Raw genomic sequence first — 17,687 nt, 5'->3', positions numbered from 1 at the left:
GAGGGGTATAGAGCAGCTGGTGTGAGGCAGAGATGGGGTCAAGGACTTCTTGATGTGACACTGTTGCCTTTGAGCCTTTGTGTCTCTTTTTGTGCATGATGATGGTGTGCCGTGGTGCAGATGCATGAAGGTTGGTGTCCTCAAAGACCCCACTAGATGCGGTCTGCAGGATCACTGAGACTGGGCGAGAGCGGGATGATTTTTGGCAGACGTTTGGCTGCAGCACGTGCTTCAACAGCACCATTGTGATGGGTCTGTATCGAAGGGCCTTACTGACTCTCCAAGTAGTCAGCAACTCTGGGTATTGGTGACTGTGGGAAGCTTTTACTCCCAATGTATGGGTTGTTTATAGACTCAGTTGTCATGGGGGGGAAAAAAAGCAAGGTTATTGGTTGTGCCACGCTGTTGTTTCAGTCAATTCTGAAAGATAACACACCAGGAGAAGTGCTACTGAGTTGCCTTTGTGGTTCTTGGGACTACATAAAGCTGCTTAGAGTTCCGTGCTTGAATAGAGCAGGTGCTGCACTAGCTTTGTCACCCCCAGCAAACACCTAGTGACAGCTAGAAATGAGATTGCTGGCTAGCAGTAGTCAAATGTCATTTGGTTTTATGCTTTTCCTTACAAAAATATGTATAATTTTATTCTACAGAAAGTTAGAATAAAGCTGCTTGTTTTTCTTTTAAGCTTATGTTTCAGCTGACGTGAATCTAGCAAGGCTGGGATGCTTCTGCTTCCCAGAGGTAACAAATTCAAACACAGCAGAGCAGATAAATCATTTGTCTGTCTGCAGCCTGTGACAAGCCAGTGAATGCTGGTAATAGGAGGGGTATTTCTCACCAGCCTGGTCTGGGGACTGATATCAAGTTGCAGGAAAACAGTTGAGGGTTCCCATAGCAGTGTTCAACTTGTCCTTTTCTGGCGAGAGGCATAGCCCATGACAACCCCATGCTGCTGGCAAGTGAGAGGGCAGGGAGAAGTGGTGAGGGGAGAGACCAGAACAGATGGTTTGGGCTGAAGCACTGAGTGCCATATCTGTACTGCTGATTTGTCATGTGTGAGTTTCCCCGAGAACTAAAGGCAAACTAGAGACAGGTTTGATGGAATGTATCTGACAGATGATTTTTATGAAGTACTATAACAGTCCAGAAAATCTTGCAGCAATCCCATGAGTGCTCTGAAGACCAAAGGTAATATTTCACCTTTTTGCCTCTCCCACTTCCCTCAAGGTCAACTTTAGGTTGGATTTTGTACAAAGGAATCATTTAATGTTAAGCATTTGATACATATTAAAAAAGGGTAAGGGGTAAAAGCTGAACTGTAGCTCTGTCCCACTTGGTATAAAGTCAGAGAGCTTGTGTTTTTATTGGAAAACCAACCAGGAATAAAGCCTGAACACAAACAGGAAGGAAAGGGGAAGCCATCTCAAATGAGTGTGTGTGTGTGTGTGTGTGTGTGTAGGGAATAGCAGAAGCAGACCCCATGGTCCCAACAGTTGAGACATGTTTTGAACAGTCACCTGGGATCCTTAACAGTGATGCACAAGGCCTGTAACATATAAAAATCTCACTTTATTGCATTGTTTTTCTTATTTCTGAGCTTGCTTCCAAATTTACAGTCAAAAATCTGTCCCTTTGCTTTACTAGCATAAAACTTGCACAAGTGTCTGTCGTAAAGCAGCCTGGTGTCAGAACTCATTCTGGATGAAGCTGACAGATCCAGGAGATGGAGTAGTCTGAGAACAGCTGATTTAAATAAAGCAGCATCTGTAGACGGTCTCCAGGGAATGAGTCTGGAGGACTTGGGAGCTCTATGACAACTTCCAGATGAGCGGTATGGCCAGTCCCTTGGTTCTGGAGTGGAGTCCTCTGTTGCAGGAAGCAGGCCACAAAGCACTAGTCTTCCTCTTCATTCACTGCATTGCACTATACCCATTCAAGCGAACAGTCACGGCACCAGTGCACTCGGACCAAACATCAGTCTGCGTTGCCTGAACACCTACGCACCTACTTGGTAGGCTATGCTGGGGTACAGATAGATACTTCATCTAGTTCTCCAGAGAGGTCTAAAAAATAAGCTTAAGAATGGCAGGCAATCTAGAAAACAGGCCTTATGGAGACCAGCTTTAAAAGCCCTATCTAGTTTTTCCAAGAGGTGAAGAGGTGCCTTGACTGGTGTCAAACCTCTTGTGGAGGAGAGGTACCAGAGTAGATGTTCTTCAGTCTAGCGCAGAAAGGCAGAAAAGTTTGTGCTGGAACCTGAAGCCTGACAAAGTCACATGGGAGACATGCAAATTCTTAACAAGGAGTACAATTAATCAGGGAACAAACTATCTGGGACTTGAGGTAGATTCTCAAATCACTTTGTAAATCAAGGTTGGCTATTTTTCTAAAGCATCTGCTACAGCTCAGCTGTAAGTGAACCAGGAAGCACAATCCATTTGTCTAGTCTCATCAGCTGGTCTTGGCAAACAGTAAATTATAAAGGAACAGACTCAACATTTCTAAGAGGATATCAGGATACTGTTGCTCTTGTCAGTGGTGGTGGTGAGGAATTTATTGCAAATGCAACTTAATTTTTGTTTTTCATGTCAGTTGCTATCAGAAAAAGAATTCTTATGTACCCCAAAGAGAATTTTGTCCCTGAAAACAGATAAGGCCAGAAAATAACTTCCAGTGCCAGTTGTCAGATCATTTCCCAGCTATGAAGAGGAGAGTATCACAATTTCTCTGTTGAGATGCAAGGAGGCCAGACAGCAGCTGCATTAACTCCCCAGCATGGAGTCAAGGCTGAAGAGGCATCACCCAACAATCGAAGTGTAGACAAGCTACTGCTGGAAAATGACTTTCTCTTCATATTGAATAAATAGATGATATGACCCTTGGATTTCCCTCCAGCACCATGTACAGGGAAGTACATTGCCCAGATTCCTCTGGATTTGTATCTACCTCATTCCCAAACACCCTTTGTACAAAAACCTCTGCCCATGGGGAGGTGTCTCAGTCAATATCCCGCATTGACAACCTCTCCTTTTTCCCCTGGAATGATTCAGGGCTTAAATGATGGGATTTTCCCAGATGAGCACTATCCCAGCAGTTCCTCATTCCCCTCCTAGCTCCTGAATGGGTCTGTCAAGGAGGACATGCCTCTTCTGTGTCGGTCTGCAGGGCTGCACTCTCTTGTTGCTGCAACTTCTCCAACAGGAACAGCACGTTATCGGTGAACTCATTCCGCTGCCTTCCCATTCCACCTAGCTTCACAGGACGGAGGCTGATATGTGGGGGCTTGTACAGGTGAGGGCAGCAGAGCTCATTCAGGAGGAGCCAGGTGTTGTCAGGGTCCACGTGCATTAAGTGGAGGAAAACACTTCGGAAAGAAGGGGAAGAAAGGAAAAAAGAGTAAGGAGAAGGCTTTTTGTTTTGTGCCCAAGAGGGTTATTAAGAAACCACTGTGGAAAGTTTTGACATTGCCTGTAACCTCTGACAGCTGAACAGATTTGGAGGCTCATTAGGCAGCCATTAAGATGGTTTCTGTGCCCAAGAGAAGACAGTTCAGTGGTTTTGTGTCTACTGGAAAATGGGAGAAAAATAGTTATTATGCTAAGTGGTATGTTATTGACATCAAACGAGGAGCTAGTGAATAACTGAGCCAGGCTTCAGACTCGGCATGAGGTCTTAGCATCACCGGAGGGGGTGCTAAACTTGGAGGGCCATATCTTCTGTAGGTGAGACTCATGGTGGCTCAAGGGTAGGAAGCAGAGCAGTGGCCTCTTACAGCAGGGAGGAGCCCAGCGAGGTCTTGTTACTGACCTGTGGTAAGCACAGGCAGGTGGAGCCAGGTCACCGGGGAGGTGTGTAGAGGACGCTGTATAAAGTCAACATGGCTGAGAATAAAAATACTTCCAGCTCAAACAGAAAGCAATAGTGCTTTGGGGCTGCCTCTGGCAAAAATCTTTCCAAACCAGCCTGTCCTAACAGGGAGCAAGTGCTGGAGAAGTGACTGGAGAGTACTGCACGTACTCCTTATGTTTGGATAGTCTTTCCCACAGAGATCTTAAAAGATGTTCTATGCTTTGTTCACTACCTTGCCTGGTTTCCAGGGAGCGAGCGGTCAACCCAGACAAACTTCTCTCCCTTTCAGAGGTGTTAAAAATGAGAGTTTTTCTGGCAGCTGTCTAGGCTAGGCCACAGGTGAGTTGAATGCTGTGGGGGGGGCTTTTTGTTTATGTGAGATCTCTTGCTTCAGAATCTCTCCTCAGGCTGAGCTCTTATTAGCTGCCTTCAAGTTTTTTTCCTTCTGCAAAATATCTTTCACAGAGTAGGATTTTTTTTTTCCCTTTTAAATAAGCCTTCATTAAGAAGAGAATGGAGGAAGAGAGAAGTGACAACTACCAATAATGCTTTTACTGCTGTGCTGATGGCTTTCAGTTTGAATTTCAATATGCCAGGTAGGATGGGGGATTTAACTTTTGAGTAGACCCTTCACACTTCTGACTGCAATTGTGAACTGCTGTAACAGAGATGCTGCAGATAGTCTTGTTGGAGAGCAGGAAGCTTCTAGGAGCAAAAGAGCAAATGGCTAATTTGCATGAGTTACACTTATTCATTCCTTTCTGCCAGTTGTCGTCGTCCTCAGCAACCTTTGGGCTTGGCTAGGTTTGTGTTAGGATTTAATGCCCAGAAGGCATATTGGGCTTAACTGGTTATTAAGTTCCCTGGCTGTGCCATGTACAAAATTAACCTAGAATTTACAAGATGCCCTGACAGCACTATGAAGCTTCATCCTGTATGGTGCTTAGTACTCTGTGCTCCATTGGGACTATGAGCACCAAAGGTATTCAGCACTTACCAAGCTTTGGAGCCAGCTTTCCAAGACCTCAGTAAATGCCTAGCCATGGATCTTCAGGCTGTCAGAACTTCTCCTACTAAGACTTCTATCCCTAAAGCGAGCTTGCTTCCTATCTAGAGCAGGCAGAAATTCTGTTTAGAAGCTTTCCTCTCGTGCCCTGAAAGGGAGCGGAGTGCCATGGGTAACCTGAAAAAGGGCAGAAATGAGATGGAGGCACTAGAAAGCTCCTTCACCTCTTCACAATAATCTCACTGAAGTATGACTCACTTGTTACTCCATGAGCAGCCAAAGATGTTGCCTTTGCCTGTCTCTCTCAGTGCAGGTGTCTGAACAGCAAAGAGTGAATATGTTGCCACTGTGAGCCAGTGCCTGCTTCTGAGGGTACTTGTAGCCCCTATCTGTCACTTCCAGAGGAACACAATGTGAGCATGCTCCAAAATGATAGCTGTGCTTGGAAATGACTGTATTGGCAACAGTGCCTTCTTTCAGGGAACAGCCGGATTCAGCTGAATTCATGGGGATCTCTGTTCCCCCAGCTTTCTATTATTGTAGTTGTGCTGATTGGAAAAGGAAGAGCTGGCCTGAACTGAGTGCTAGCCTCCCATGGGTGTCAGGCTGAGCAAAAGCGCAAGCAGGCTTGCTAGGGCAGGGTCTAGAGCTTCTGCCTGCTGAAATCCCTGCACTAGCTCTCCAAGCCCTGGCAGCTGTCAGTGCTCTCCTGGCCCTGTTGGTGCTCACTTAGCCATGATGGTGTGAGCATACAGCTGCCCACCTGCTAGGAAATAGCAGGTTCCAGTTGGTTTCCCCTAGCTTCTGATGGGCTGCTGATGGTGGACAGCTGCAGAGAAACCCTTATGGGTGGGGCTGATAGGAACAGTCAGTGTGGGGAGACTGGGCAAGAAAGAAGAATCACTGGGAAGTAAATATGGAAACAGAGAATGTTATTCAGCTGGCTTCTGCTTTCCCAGCACACATACAACCTTACTTCCTACATTCAGAGCAAAGATATCCTGCTCTCCAACCTCTTCCCAATCAGTTGCTCCAGAGAGAGCAACCCTCAAGAGATTAGCTGGTCCCTGGAGAACTCCAATGCCTCTTGTGCCCATAATGGCCTAAGGCATGTGATTATCTCCTGATAACCTGTAGTGCTGTGCAGCTTAAAGAACAACTTGACTTTTACATTTTCAAACCAACTCTTAGGTAGTTTCTAAGCAACCTGTTTCCATGGCAAAGAATCCTGGGGTTAATCCAGGTTTGTTTTCTGTTGTTGCTTTTTTACTTAAATATAATTTTATTGAATTTTGACTTGTGCAGGTGATTGTTTTAGTGTGCTTCAGCCCAGCTTGCAAATGACAGCTATCAATAAGTATCCAATAAACTACACAGTCAAACCAAAGGAAGTGTCTTTAATGCCATGTAATCAACTTTGGTATCTAAAAAGGTCCAAAAATAGCTCCTGTTTGCTCCAGTTGTACTAAACAACTCGTTCTATTGGCACAGAGTGGAGTTAGGCTATTCTGTCGCTTTGTCTTCTCCCAAGGTCTAAGCAAATCTAAAGCAAATGGGCACAATGTGAACAGACTGGCAAAAGGACAAGTCTTTCTGGCTTTTGCATCTCTGCTGAATGTTTAACTAGTCACAATTCACCACAGACTTCAGTGATAACTGAGGAAAAATATTTCTGCCTCCTGGGGAAAAAAAATAATCTGTCTCCAGGATGTTGACCAAAAGGTCAAACGGTAAACTTTACAGGCTGTAAATACCTATTGAAAAGCATTGAGTGTGTTCATTTCAAAATAGTCCCTTCAAACTGAAAAAATGCTGAACTGTTCTTTCTGAAAGTGGTAACGTGGGCCAATGACAATTTCTTAATCTCTTTTCCTTTGGTTTTGTTTTGAAAGTGAGAAGTCTGTCAGGGATGATGCAAATTGATAAATTGATCAGAAGCTCAGTTTTTACATATTGTGACTTTCAGTTCACAACATCTCCCCCTCTGCCTTGTTCCCTAGTCTTGCCTCCACCACCTAACTCCTTAGCTGATCAAGTGTCCTTGCCACTTTACCCACAGCTACACTGGCTTACTTTCAATAAAAGCAAAGATGTAACTAGTGTTCCCTGGCTTTCCCAAGCTTCTCTTCAGTGTGTGTGTTTGTGTGTGTGTGTATTTATTTATTTATTTTTACAAGCTTTGGATAATATTCCCCTCCTGGAATACTACCAGCAGTCATTTTATAATAAAGCCTGCTGTACCATTTTCTCTTCCTCAGACATATCGGAGCTTATTTTTTCCCAGCATCTATTTCTGCCTGTTGACTATTGCACTATGCTGCATCTACCAAATTCACTTACTCCCGTTGGTTCATCTAATAAAACTACAGGGCCCACAAATGGGATTAAACAGCCTTCCTGTGGCATGGTAACGTCTCTGGAAGACGGGCAAATTTTTTTTTCCTCTCTTCTCTTTCTTTCTTCTTCTTTCCCTCCTTTAAGCTCTAGCACTGTGGCCGAATGTTCCTGCTTAGCCCTTAATGTGCCTACAGAATCTTTACTTTAGAATCAAACCCAGTCTACTGGCGATACAACTGGCTTTGTAAGAGCTGACCTTGCTCCTGGCAGGACACAACTCATGGATTCAGTTAGAATCCACTAAGGTGAGCAACAGTGACTGCTTCTTGTCGGGAAATATCAGTTAACGTAAATCAAAATGGCAAGCTGATTCCAAATATCTCTTGACCTCGTGTGATTTCTGCAGTGATAATGCTGGGTTGTCAAGTGACTTATGTTGGCACTCAGGCTGTGGGTAAGATTATTTCTGTTATATCTGTTTTTAGCAGCATTTAAAATGCAGACTTTTTCATGCAGCAGGCTGATAACTTTGCCCTTGCCTAGATTCAAAGGGCCTTCTATATGACAGCCTGAGTTAGTTTGCAAGATATTTTCAGGCATATGGAGAGCAAAGAAAAGGAGTGGGACTTACAGGAATCTGGTGCTCAAAAAGCTGGAGAAAGGAAGCTGAAGTATGGCTGAGAAGTGACTCTTAGCATGGATCTATAGCTGACTGTTATGGTACAAACTACTTTTGACTGTCACAAGCTGAAACCCCTTATCATTTGCATTATAGTTAAAAGTCACTGTGATACGTTGAACTCTGATCCGTCCAGGCTCCGTGCTCAGGGATCAGGCAGGACTAAAAATAGTGTGTTAAGGACTGCGCAGGAAGCTTCTGAAAACTGCAAGTACTACCATATATGCATGCTCAATATCAGGCCCGACAAGATGCATGCCTTGATGCGTGCATGTGTCTGGGCAACAGAGCTATCTGAGAGAGCTGGTCACAGAAGATCTCGATTTGTTCAGTGAAATACGTAACATATGGTGCATTAAAGGCATGGGGGAGCAGTGTGACATGTGGCACTTTTCACTTAAAAGAAAAATAAAAATATTACACAGGAGAAAAATCACTCTTGTCTTGACCTTTGCTCCCCTCTTTCTCCAGCCACCATGACCTTGCTTGACAATATAGTTTCTAATGACTCTCTCGCACCATAAAGCTAATTCAGTAATTCTTGCCCCGCTTCACTGTTAAATTACATAGCTTTTTCGACTACTTTGTTATGATTTAAAAGCTTAAGATTCCAAATATCTAGATGAATCCTGGTGTTCTGCTTTCCATTCCAGCACTGCTTACACAGAGGAAAGGTAGATTGTATTAAGAGTATACAGTCCTACAGCTAAGAAACCCTTTGCAGAAAGAATGCTGCTGAAGCCTGCTGCGATGCAATAAAAGCCACTAAAGTAAAAATAAATCTATTCTCATCAGCTCAGGAATACAAACAGAAAGGTATGGCTACAGCTTCTGAGAGCTCTCTCTGCTTGAGCTGCTTTTCACACCTTGCACACCCCTGGGAGCCCTGCACTCAGGTGAAAGGCAACTGATAGTTTTTTCCCATTCTAACAGACTGCCCTCTGAACTCTGCAATGCTTGCTGAACCCGCTCACAGCTGGCTTCCTTTCCCATTAGGGGAGGGGAAGGTTAGCCACACAGAAAGAGGGTGGCTTTTACCCCTGTCCTTCAGCAGAAAAAGAAATGTCTGATTTTCTTGTTCACTTTAATATGTTCTGAAACTGGACTGATTTTGTCTGCTGAAATTTCTAGTCGTCTTTCCAGGTGACAACATATGACAATAGTGGCTTCTTATCCTGACAGCGAGACATGCTGAGCAGGATTTTGAACACCAACCAAGTCTGTCTGTCAACACTTCATAGACTTAATGTGTGTAAATCTAAACTGTTTGTGCCCTTTCAACCCCTCCCAGCCTTCTCGGAGCAAGACAGTGAAGAAACTGGTGCCAGGACTGACAGTATCCCAAAGAAACTCCAGCCACACGGCTGAGCTGGGAAGAACGGGCCCCTTTCACTGCCTGGTTGCAGGCTGGCAGATGGAAAGGTAAGTCACTTCATCGGGTCCTACAACAGACCTGTTTCTCTGATGGTTCTGATCCACATGGATAATTTAATTTTGAACAGGCTTTACTGGCTGAGCTTGCAAGGCTGCATACTGTTTGGTGTTTCTCTGTTTGGTGACAAGTAATGAGTTTCGAACAATACTTCTGAGACACTCTTAAGTCTCAGAGAATGTTCTTGATGTTGGCGGGTGAAACCTTGGTGGTTCTGGTGCAACTCTGAAATCCAGGAGATAGGACTGAAATAAGTATAAAGCTCCCTTGTAAAGGGTCTCTGCAGTAGAGGGGCTGAGATGATGACACAGGAGAAAGGGGGGGAAGGAAAAAGAAGGATAACAGAAGTAAGTCTCAGCCTGCAGAAGGTATTAAGCATGAAACCCAGTTGTGATAGAATACATGGGAACGTTTGACGCATTCTCCTGTACAACTGTCTTCCCCTCTGCAGTTTTATCCCACCAATGGGCCAAGAGTCCTAAGAATTCTAGTTTGCAATGTGGTTGGCATAAAGCAAGTAGCATATTTTCCCTTCTCTGTCCCCAAATTAATTGAAGCTCGTTTTGGGTAGTAACTGCTACTTCACTAGAGAAAGGGGTTAGCTTTCACGAGAGACCTTGCTCTACAGGACTCAAATATCCTGGGGGGGAGGAGTGGGAAAAGGTGCAAGAGAAAGGGGATTACTGTGCTCTCCCTCCCCACGCTCCTTGTACACCCGATGCACCTGCATTTAAGAGACATTACCTCTGGGCAGCTTCTTGCAATTTCACGGGTTGTTTGGCGCTGAGGTAGATCAGGCAGGCATCTGCCACTTTATTCAGGTCGCTCTCGCCTGCAGAAATGGAACAGAAAAGAACGGTAGGAGGTAACCTACTCAGCTGCTGCCGCCTAATAGGCTCTGCTCTAAATTGGCAGCAAGTGGCTTCTGAGCCTTCCAACTGTCTGACCCAGAGCTCTTTTGACCTGTCCCCTTGAGCATTTGCTGCAGAGCTGAGAAAGCAATCAAGGGCATTGAGAGAAGACAAGAACAACTAACCAGCAAACCTTTTCCCTCATCAAAATCAGGTCCAAAGACTTGCCCCAGGAGAATTTCAGTGGTTCATTCAGTAGAAGAATGTGATGTGCTGCATTTAAAGGGTCATCCAGAGAGACGCCCCAAAATGGAACCCGTCAACTTAGCCTGGAGGCTTATCTGGGCTCCAGTTCTTTAGTTAATTAAGAACAAAGCGTGGCCCAACCCACCTGGCTGCAGCAACCCAGGAACTCCACTTTATACGCGCTTCTCATGCACAAGTGAGATGAGCAGTCAGATTCTACAAGGTACTGGGAATCTTCACCCATTTGTTTCTTGGGGAGTAAGTGACCAGCCCCTCTTTACAGGCTCTCAATGAGGAGAGATTAATGCCCACCATGACCTGAAAGGGATGAGGCTGGGGAAGATCAAGAAATCAATTCTGCAGGGCGCCAGAGGGATGAGAAGCAAGTACAGGCTGGTCAGCTAAGCTCAAAGAAGAGGAGTTAAGCTGGGCAGAGGTCTCATACTACTTATACTTTTCTCAGTACTTACCCATGTCTAACTTCTCGCACAGAGAACCCAGTCCCTGCAACACAGCCAGCTGTAACTTGAAGGCAAGTGTGTGGTTGTACACAGGCCCAGCTCTGGCACTGGCTGGGGCTTGGCTGAGGAGGGAACTGGCCAGCTTAGGCAGGACATCTTTGGAAAATCTTTGCCTCAGAAAATCCCCACACTTTTGAGCCAGGGTACATAGCACCTAGTGGAGAAACACCAGTTACTGAAGGATAAGTGCAAATACAAGTCTGAGCAGGCTGCTGAAGACCGCTGTGCTTAGCAATCCTCACCAGCTCTGGGGGAGGAGGTGTTCTCTCATGATAGCTTTTTGTAGTTGAGAGCCATGTGACTGCACCTGCCATTGTTTCCCATAATGAGCAGAAGGTGCATGCTTGATGGGGAAGGCTGAGTGATCTGCGTCCTGTTCTTCAATATCATATTGCTAACCTCCTGGGACTGCCCTTCCCTCCTCAGCACAGTAAAGGAAAGGGTAGATTGTGAAGCCTTATTCAAAGATGCTGAAGAAACCTCTGATGGAAGATGCCATTAAAATATAAGTAACTTTTGTGGTGGAAGCAGTCCATCTTCACAAGCATGCTAGAGAGCAGAAAGGCCAACTCATTATAGCATACGGCATGCAGCACTATTGGTGTGTGCCCAGGGTAAAAGACTAGAGAATGCCCTTAAATTCATGTGAAATTGAAGGGCTGACCCATGGGGCCAAAACCTCGTTCTCTCTTGCAGCTTCACTAAACTCATGTACGTGGTCTTAATGTGCAGAACAACTATCTTGGTTGTGTTGTATTTGGCTTACACTGACGCTACATTTCTTGTCCTGAGATTTAGGAGGAACACGCTCTTGGGATGCTTCCCATAACAAAACCTAAATGCAGTGCTACTTGTCATGAGCCCTTGAACTTCTCAAGTGTTAATTAGCTTTTGCATAGTGGTGTCTCCATTCTTCTAAGGCAGGCACACGCAAGGTATGGCTACTCTGAAATTCTAGTGTATGACTCCCAGAATTCGAGGCATTGAAACTTTCCTTTTACTCATACTGAAGGACTGTAAAATGAATCCTATTCTGCATAGCAGTGGAAGCCCTGTAAAACTCTGGGGCTGGCAACCTCAAGTAAAATGTTTTATTGTCCAGCTTCCTGATTCAGAAAGAGAAAACTGTTAATTGACAGAGTCAGAAACTCTAAGTGTTGTTATTATGAAGCTAAGTCTCTGCTTTAGGACGTACAGCTGCAACTCTCTTCCCCCCTCACCCCCCGACCAATGCCTCAATCACCAAAAAAAATCCCCTCCTCTTCAGACGAAGAAGGTAGGGTGCTTCTAAAAGGGGTTGCTGAGACCGTGGTTCAGGCAAGGGATAAGCTGCACTATACAGTGCCACTGACAGCTGCTTAGGCTAAAAGAACTGTTTTCCCCTTCCCTGTAATAACAATTAGTATTGGTGTTTCTTGCAGGAATAGCGTCAAGGTATGATCTGTGGATAAGCTGCAGTAACAGTGGTACAAGTCCACCCACTGCAAGGCGGTACCCCTTTGTTTTGAACCACATTTAAAAATCACTCTACAAACTGAGTGCTTTTCACGCAGGCCGTAGCAGTGGCTTAGCTGCTTGCCTTCTGAGCACCACCTTGAAGGCTGTTGGCAAGGATTCACTGCTGTACCTTGAAGGCTCTGAGCACTGCCAGAGGGTCATCGCTAATCAGCCGGGTGACGAGAGCTGGCCAGGCACGATGAGCCATGGGAAGCAGATGGTTTCCATGAGGATGCAGGACAGCTACACAGAGCTCCAGCACATCTAGGACCTGTGCATGAGGGGTAAGTAATAGACTTTGACTGCTGCAACACCAGAAACACCAGGCATTCAGGTGCATCCCCAGAGTCACATCAGGGAGCAAGGAGAAAGAAGGGTTATGAAGCAAAAGGATACAGTTTTACCTCAGTATGAACTGGGACCAACTGAACGGTGCACAGAACGCTGGCCTATTCTGAAAGCGACAAGTAGCACAGTGACATAACTCATGCTGGGCTACAGGGGCTGGGCTGGATGAGGACGTGATTTCTGGCCTGAGCTATGCGCTAGGACCCTGGTGTTGCTACAGAACGCCAGCAGAATCCCCTAGCAGGACCGTGGCCTGTGTGGCAAGAATCTGGGTTATGCCTCACTGCTGCATTTTCTGTCTTGCTTTCCACTTTAAAAGGAGGCCACCTTCAAAGGATTTTTTCATAATTAAAAAACCCAGACTTTCAGCCCTGCTTATCATCACCCTAGAAACTTCTGAAACGTTCATCAGTCTCTGCACTATGGTTTGAGGAAGGGGGATGGGAGGCCTAGATGGGAGAAAGATCTTTCTCCTCCAAAGACTGAGGCATGATACTTAACTATTATGAGCATCAAGAAAAGATTCCTGATATGAAGCCACCACTAAGACTGTGTTCAGTCTGTTTTAGGAGTGGCAGCCAGGGTACTCTTGGAAGTAGCCTGCCACTTGGTTTTTCTTGCCAACACTTGGAGGATCTGTCCCGAATAAGCATAAGGCAGCAGGAAGCCCCAACATGCATCGCATACATGCTGATGAGCCACCAGCGTCCTTCATGGGTACCACGTGTCCCCTCAAAGCCAGTGTCTACTGACCTTTAGTCGCACTCGGAGGTTCCTGTCAGACAGCAAGTGGACGCACCTCTCCATCACATCTTTGGCCAGCTGAGCGTGGCTTGGCAGCGGAGTCTCTCCTTCTGTGTCAGGACTGTTTGGCTCAGGCTTAGCAAGCGGGGGGACTCCACCTGGAAAACAAAACCATGATAATGACTTGAAGTTCTGAGAGATCCCAATAACCACCCACTACTCTTCTGCAGATTCCCAAATAAGACCTTTGGCATCTTTTTGAACATGTTTAGGTATAGTGAAGTCTGTGTTTGAGTTCTGTGAGTTAAGCGGCCGATTCGGTGAGACTGTGGGACTGGGGAAAGAAAGGTTTGCTTTCTTTACTGGACAGTGTTGTTAGCCTGACATTTGCAGTCTCTCCTCACCACAGACTTCTTTATTTCCCATTGATTTTTATTAAAAATGAAAAGCCTGGGTATTTAAAGATGAAGTATTTAAAGGTCAGGATTGCAGCACAGTCCAGTCAAGAGACAGCAAATGTTCCCCATATGAATGTCTGCAGGGCCTGCCAAGGCCAGCACACACAGGAAGCAGTGTCATCATAAGTCAGGAAAGAAATGCTGCAGGGATTCTCAAGGGGAGGGGAGGAAGATGCAATAGGATTCTGGAAATGGGCAAATTTGGGCCCTGAACCTCACGTGCAATGCCCAGTTATGAGGTGAGGAAAAGCATAGTAGTTTTTTGTGTCCAAGAGCTAGGCAAAGCCTTGATGTGCAACTGTTTTACCTTATTTTTTCTTTGCTTTCCTGAGCACAGAGCTAAGCAAGAACACCCAGCAGCACCTTATATGGGCTAAAGCCTGCTCAAAGTGGACCCAAGGCAGCCAGAAGCGTGGTAGTATTTCAGCCTGGTCCCACGTCCTCCAGTTGGCAAAAGGAAACCTCAGAAGTCCCTGTCTTTCCCTAGGCTGAAGGTACTTTTCTCCAGTCCTTCACAGTACTGACCTGCCGCCTCCTCCTCCTCATCCGTGTCAGGGAGATTGCCCTCTGCAATCTGCTTCTGTCTGACATAGTCAAGGAAGAACTGTGCCATTTCTTGCCTTGTCACAATCTGCTGCCGCTGCTGCACCTGGGACAAAGTTCTGCTCCGCCACTCAGCAGTCTGCCCTTGTTGGTATCCCTCGCTGCAGGACGTTCCAAACCACTGGACTGCAAAAGAGGAACTGATAAGTCACAAAGCAGTCATGATCCCTTCCCGCAAGTCAGCAAGGTACCACAGATTCCTTGAGAGAAGAACATGACTTAAATCTTGTGGGACTGAACTGCAGCATGAGGCACCAGCTATCAAATCACCATGACCTCCCTGATGGTGTAAGAAGAGTATGCTAAAACCCTGATGTCAACAGGCATACACCCCATGTGCTCCTACAGAACACTTACGGGAGGAGTAAATCCATCCTTTCTGAACTGGCACAGGTTATGCTCCTACAGTGCTGAAGGCCAGACAAACAGGAAACTGGTTGTGGATAGTGGCCAGTCAGCAATCTTTGCCCAAGAGCTGGCCCATCAAGCACAGCACGGCTGTCACCATGCTGCAGTATCTCATCTACTCGAAACTGCCTTTGGACTATCCCACTGCAAGTTGAAAGGTCAGAGACAAGTACGCTTAGTGACAGTAAGATTGAATTATGCAAAGTAAGCATCATTTAGATACCTAAAGCTGCCATTAATGAGTAGAGGACCCTGAGGAAAGTGGAAGCCTGGTTATCATAAGACTGGTCAAGTGTAGACAAGACATCTTGGATGACATCTTCTACCAGTGGCAGCAAGCTGGCATCTGAATGCCTCAGCATAGTGTCCAGGACCCGGGAAGCGTGTGGCTGATGTGCCAACTGGCGCAAATTCAAGGAAATCCCATTCACCAGATAGTCAGAGTTCTCATTAATCAAACACCGCATGGAGTCATAATTGCAGGCCTCACATATGTCTACCAGTGTCCCCATTGCTGTCTCACTAATGAGTAGAGTCTTGTCACCAGCCTTTTCCAGCACAGGGTAAAGAGCTGACAGCAGCAGCAACCGGAACTCTTTCCCTAGGACAGTAGCAAAACAGCCGATCCCTTCCAGCTGGATACAAATCTGCCAGATGTTGCCATTCATAGTGTGGGTAGAAAGGTGTGGGTCTGAGGATGGAATGAGAATGCCGCTGCATGCACCTCCGGGACTGGCAAGAAGTCCTGAATGTTGCACAGAGAACTCAGTACCAACTTCTTCTGTGTCAATACTAGTGATTAAATACCAGTTTGCCTGGTCCGTGTATTCATCAAGAATGGATGTTATGGTCCCTTTCAGATCGTCCATGTTCACTGAATCTTCCCTTTCACGAAGGACATCTACCCCCACTCCAGCAGCTCCTGCAATCAGCTCGTTAAGGACCATTGCAGACTGCTTTCGGTACATGACAGACTCAGTGTACAGCCCCATGAAATGATCCACAAGCAAATACAGGTTCCCATAGTAGCCAAGAACACGACAAACTTGCTGAAGGAGCTGAAAAACTTTCTCCTCTGTGAAGAAGCGGAAGTACTTCCTCTGACGCTTTCCCTTCTGCAAGCAGCCCGAAGGTTCACGTGAACTTTCAGAACCCCAACGCCGGTCTTCCACGATCTTCACGTCAGTCACATCCAACTCCAGAACTTGCATCAGTGCTTTGGAGAGACGGTGGAGGTGGGCTACAGAGTTGAGGACAATGTTAATCTTGGGGCCCAGCAGCTTCAGATAGCCAAGTAATAAGCTCAAGGTAGAAAATTTGCCCTGATCATCCTGAGAGTTCATCAGGCGAGGAAGAGCTGTGGCAAGGGAATGGAGGTTCTCTGACAGAACATCAGCAAGAGCCCTGTTTTCTGCTACTATCCTCTGTTCTGCAGTGCCTTGCAGAACCTCATTACACCTCTTTTGGACTTCGCTGCTTTCATCATTAACCAGCCCAACCAAGGCCTTTAGCAGATGACTGAATGAGTCCACCAGCGAGTGCCTGCAATTCCTCATTAAGTGATGGACCAGTTCTACCAGCTCCAGTCTCACTTTCCAGTGGGGGTGAACCGAAGAAAATTCAACTATCTTATGCACGAGGAGAGAGAGCTTTTCTGCAGTACTCTTACTCCAGTCAGGTCCTCTATGGATCATGAGTTCTGATATTCTGCTTTGTTCCACTAACAGCTTCTCTTTATTTTTTGGGACTCTTGATAGCTGTTCATCAGACATTACTAAGCCAACAATCTGGTAGAAGAGTCTGATGGCAGAAACAGTGGTTTTATGGCCTTGTTTGATGTCTCCAGTAATAACCCGAGACAGTGTAATAGAGATCCCAGGCAGAAAGGAAGCAAACAAATCCCCACATTGTTGTGCCTCATCTTCATCCAGGTGTCGATGCTCCTGGCAGTCACACTGAAGAATTAGGACCTGTAAACACTTCAAAGCAGAGATCTTAATTTGCTTTGCTTTTTCTTGTTCTGCTAGGCCCAGAAGCAAAGATACAGCAAATCCTAGGAGAGGAAGGGTGGAAGGTTGATACAAAGACAAGATAACATCCCCATAAGCTGAATGCAGCAGGGTGTGCAGCGCTTGGATTACAGCCAGCTTTAACTCCTCTGACAGCGAGGCTGGTTTGCTCAAGCCAGGAGCAGGAGAGAGACACGTACAGAGCTCGGAGAAAAGCTCCTGCAGGAGCTCTTGCTTCTTCACACAGGTCACTGCGAGGACAGAGGAGATGCACTGCACCACGCTCTGCACCAGGCGCTCCTGCTTGGGCCCCGGCACCTTGAGGGCGAAGCGCAGCGGGAAGAGAACGTACTCCTGCAGCTCCTGGAGGGCCGGGCCGCTGACGGCCCCGAGGCGGGCCTGCAGCTGCGCCACGTTCTCCCGGGTCTGGGCCTTGGTCAGCTGGACGCAGACGGGCCGCAGGGCCCCGAAGGCCTCCTGGGGGGTGTCGCAGACGGCCATGCTCCGCGGGCGGCGCGCCTACCTGCCGCCGTAGCGGGGCGGCCACGTGCCGGAAGTGACGTCTCCGAAGCCCGGCCTCTCGGCGCCACAAAGAGCGTCCACCGGAGCTCGGCGGGGCGAGGGTGCTGTGAGAAAGGTTCCGGACGCGCGCGCTGCGCATGCGTGTGGCGTGGGGGGGGGCGCCTGCGTCTCTGGCGG

The 17,687-nt window shown here is 46.6% G+C and overlaps 1 protein-coding gene across 1 annotated transcript; it reads right to left on the bottom strand.

The window, feature by feature from the left end:
• Positions 1 to 1,549: 1,549 nt before the first annotated feature.
• On the bottom strand, positions 1,550 to 17,658 carry TTI1 (TELO2 interacting protein 1). Its single transcript, XM_009669702.2, has 7 exons — positions 15,203 to 17,658; positions 14,494 to 14,697; positions 13,520 to 13,668; positions 12,549 to 12,689; positions 10,871 to 11,075; positions 10,048 to 10,135; positions 1,550 to 3,364 (listed from the first exon to the last, which is right to left on the bottom strand). Exons 1-7 carry the CDS (start codon positions 17,487 to 17,489, stop codon positions 3,130 to 3,132), a joined length of 3,309 nt encoding a protein of 1,102 aa, XP_009667997.2. The 5' UTR covers positions 17,490 to 17,658; the 3' UTR covers positions 1,550 to 3,129.
• Between the last annotated feature and the right edge of the window lie 29 nt (positions 17,659 to 17,687).

Source organism: Struthio camelus, chromosome 18 (genome assembly GCF_040807025.1).
Source record: "Struthio camelus isolate bStrCam1 chromosome 18, bStrCam1.hap1, whole genome shotgun sequence".
In the NCBI taxonomy this organism is placed as follows: Eukaryota; Metazoa; Chordata; class Aves; order Struthioniformes; family Struthionidae; genus Struthio; species Struthio camelus.
The sequence above is the reverse complement of the archived record's forward strand: the minus strand, read 5'-3'. Positions and strand labels throughout refer to the sequence as shown.

What these genes read in the sequence shown, in the direction of transcription:
- TTI1 (XM_009669702.2), bottom strand. Translation starts at nt 17,489, where the DNA reads ATGGCCGTCTGCGACACCCCCCAGGAGGCCTTCGGGGCCCTGCGGCCC. An exon ending in CTCATTAATGGCAGCTTTAG is followed by an intron (nt 14,698 to 15,202) that starts GTATCTAAATGA and finishes CCTCTTTTGCAG; the next exon opens with TCCAGTGGTTTGGAACGTCC. An exon ending in TTGCAAGAAGCTGCCCAGAG is followed by an intron (nt 3,365 to 10,047) that starts GTAATGTCTCTT and finishes TTCTTTCCGAAG; the next exon opens with TGTTTTCCTCCACTTAATGC.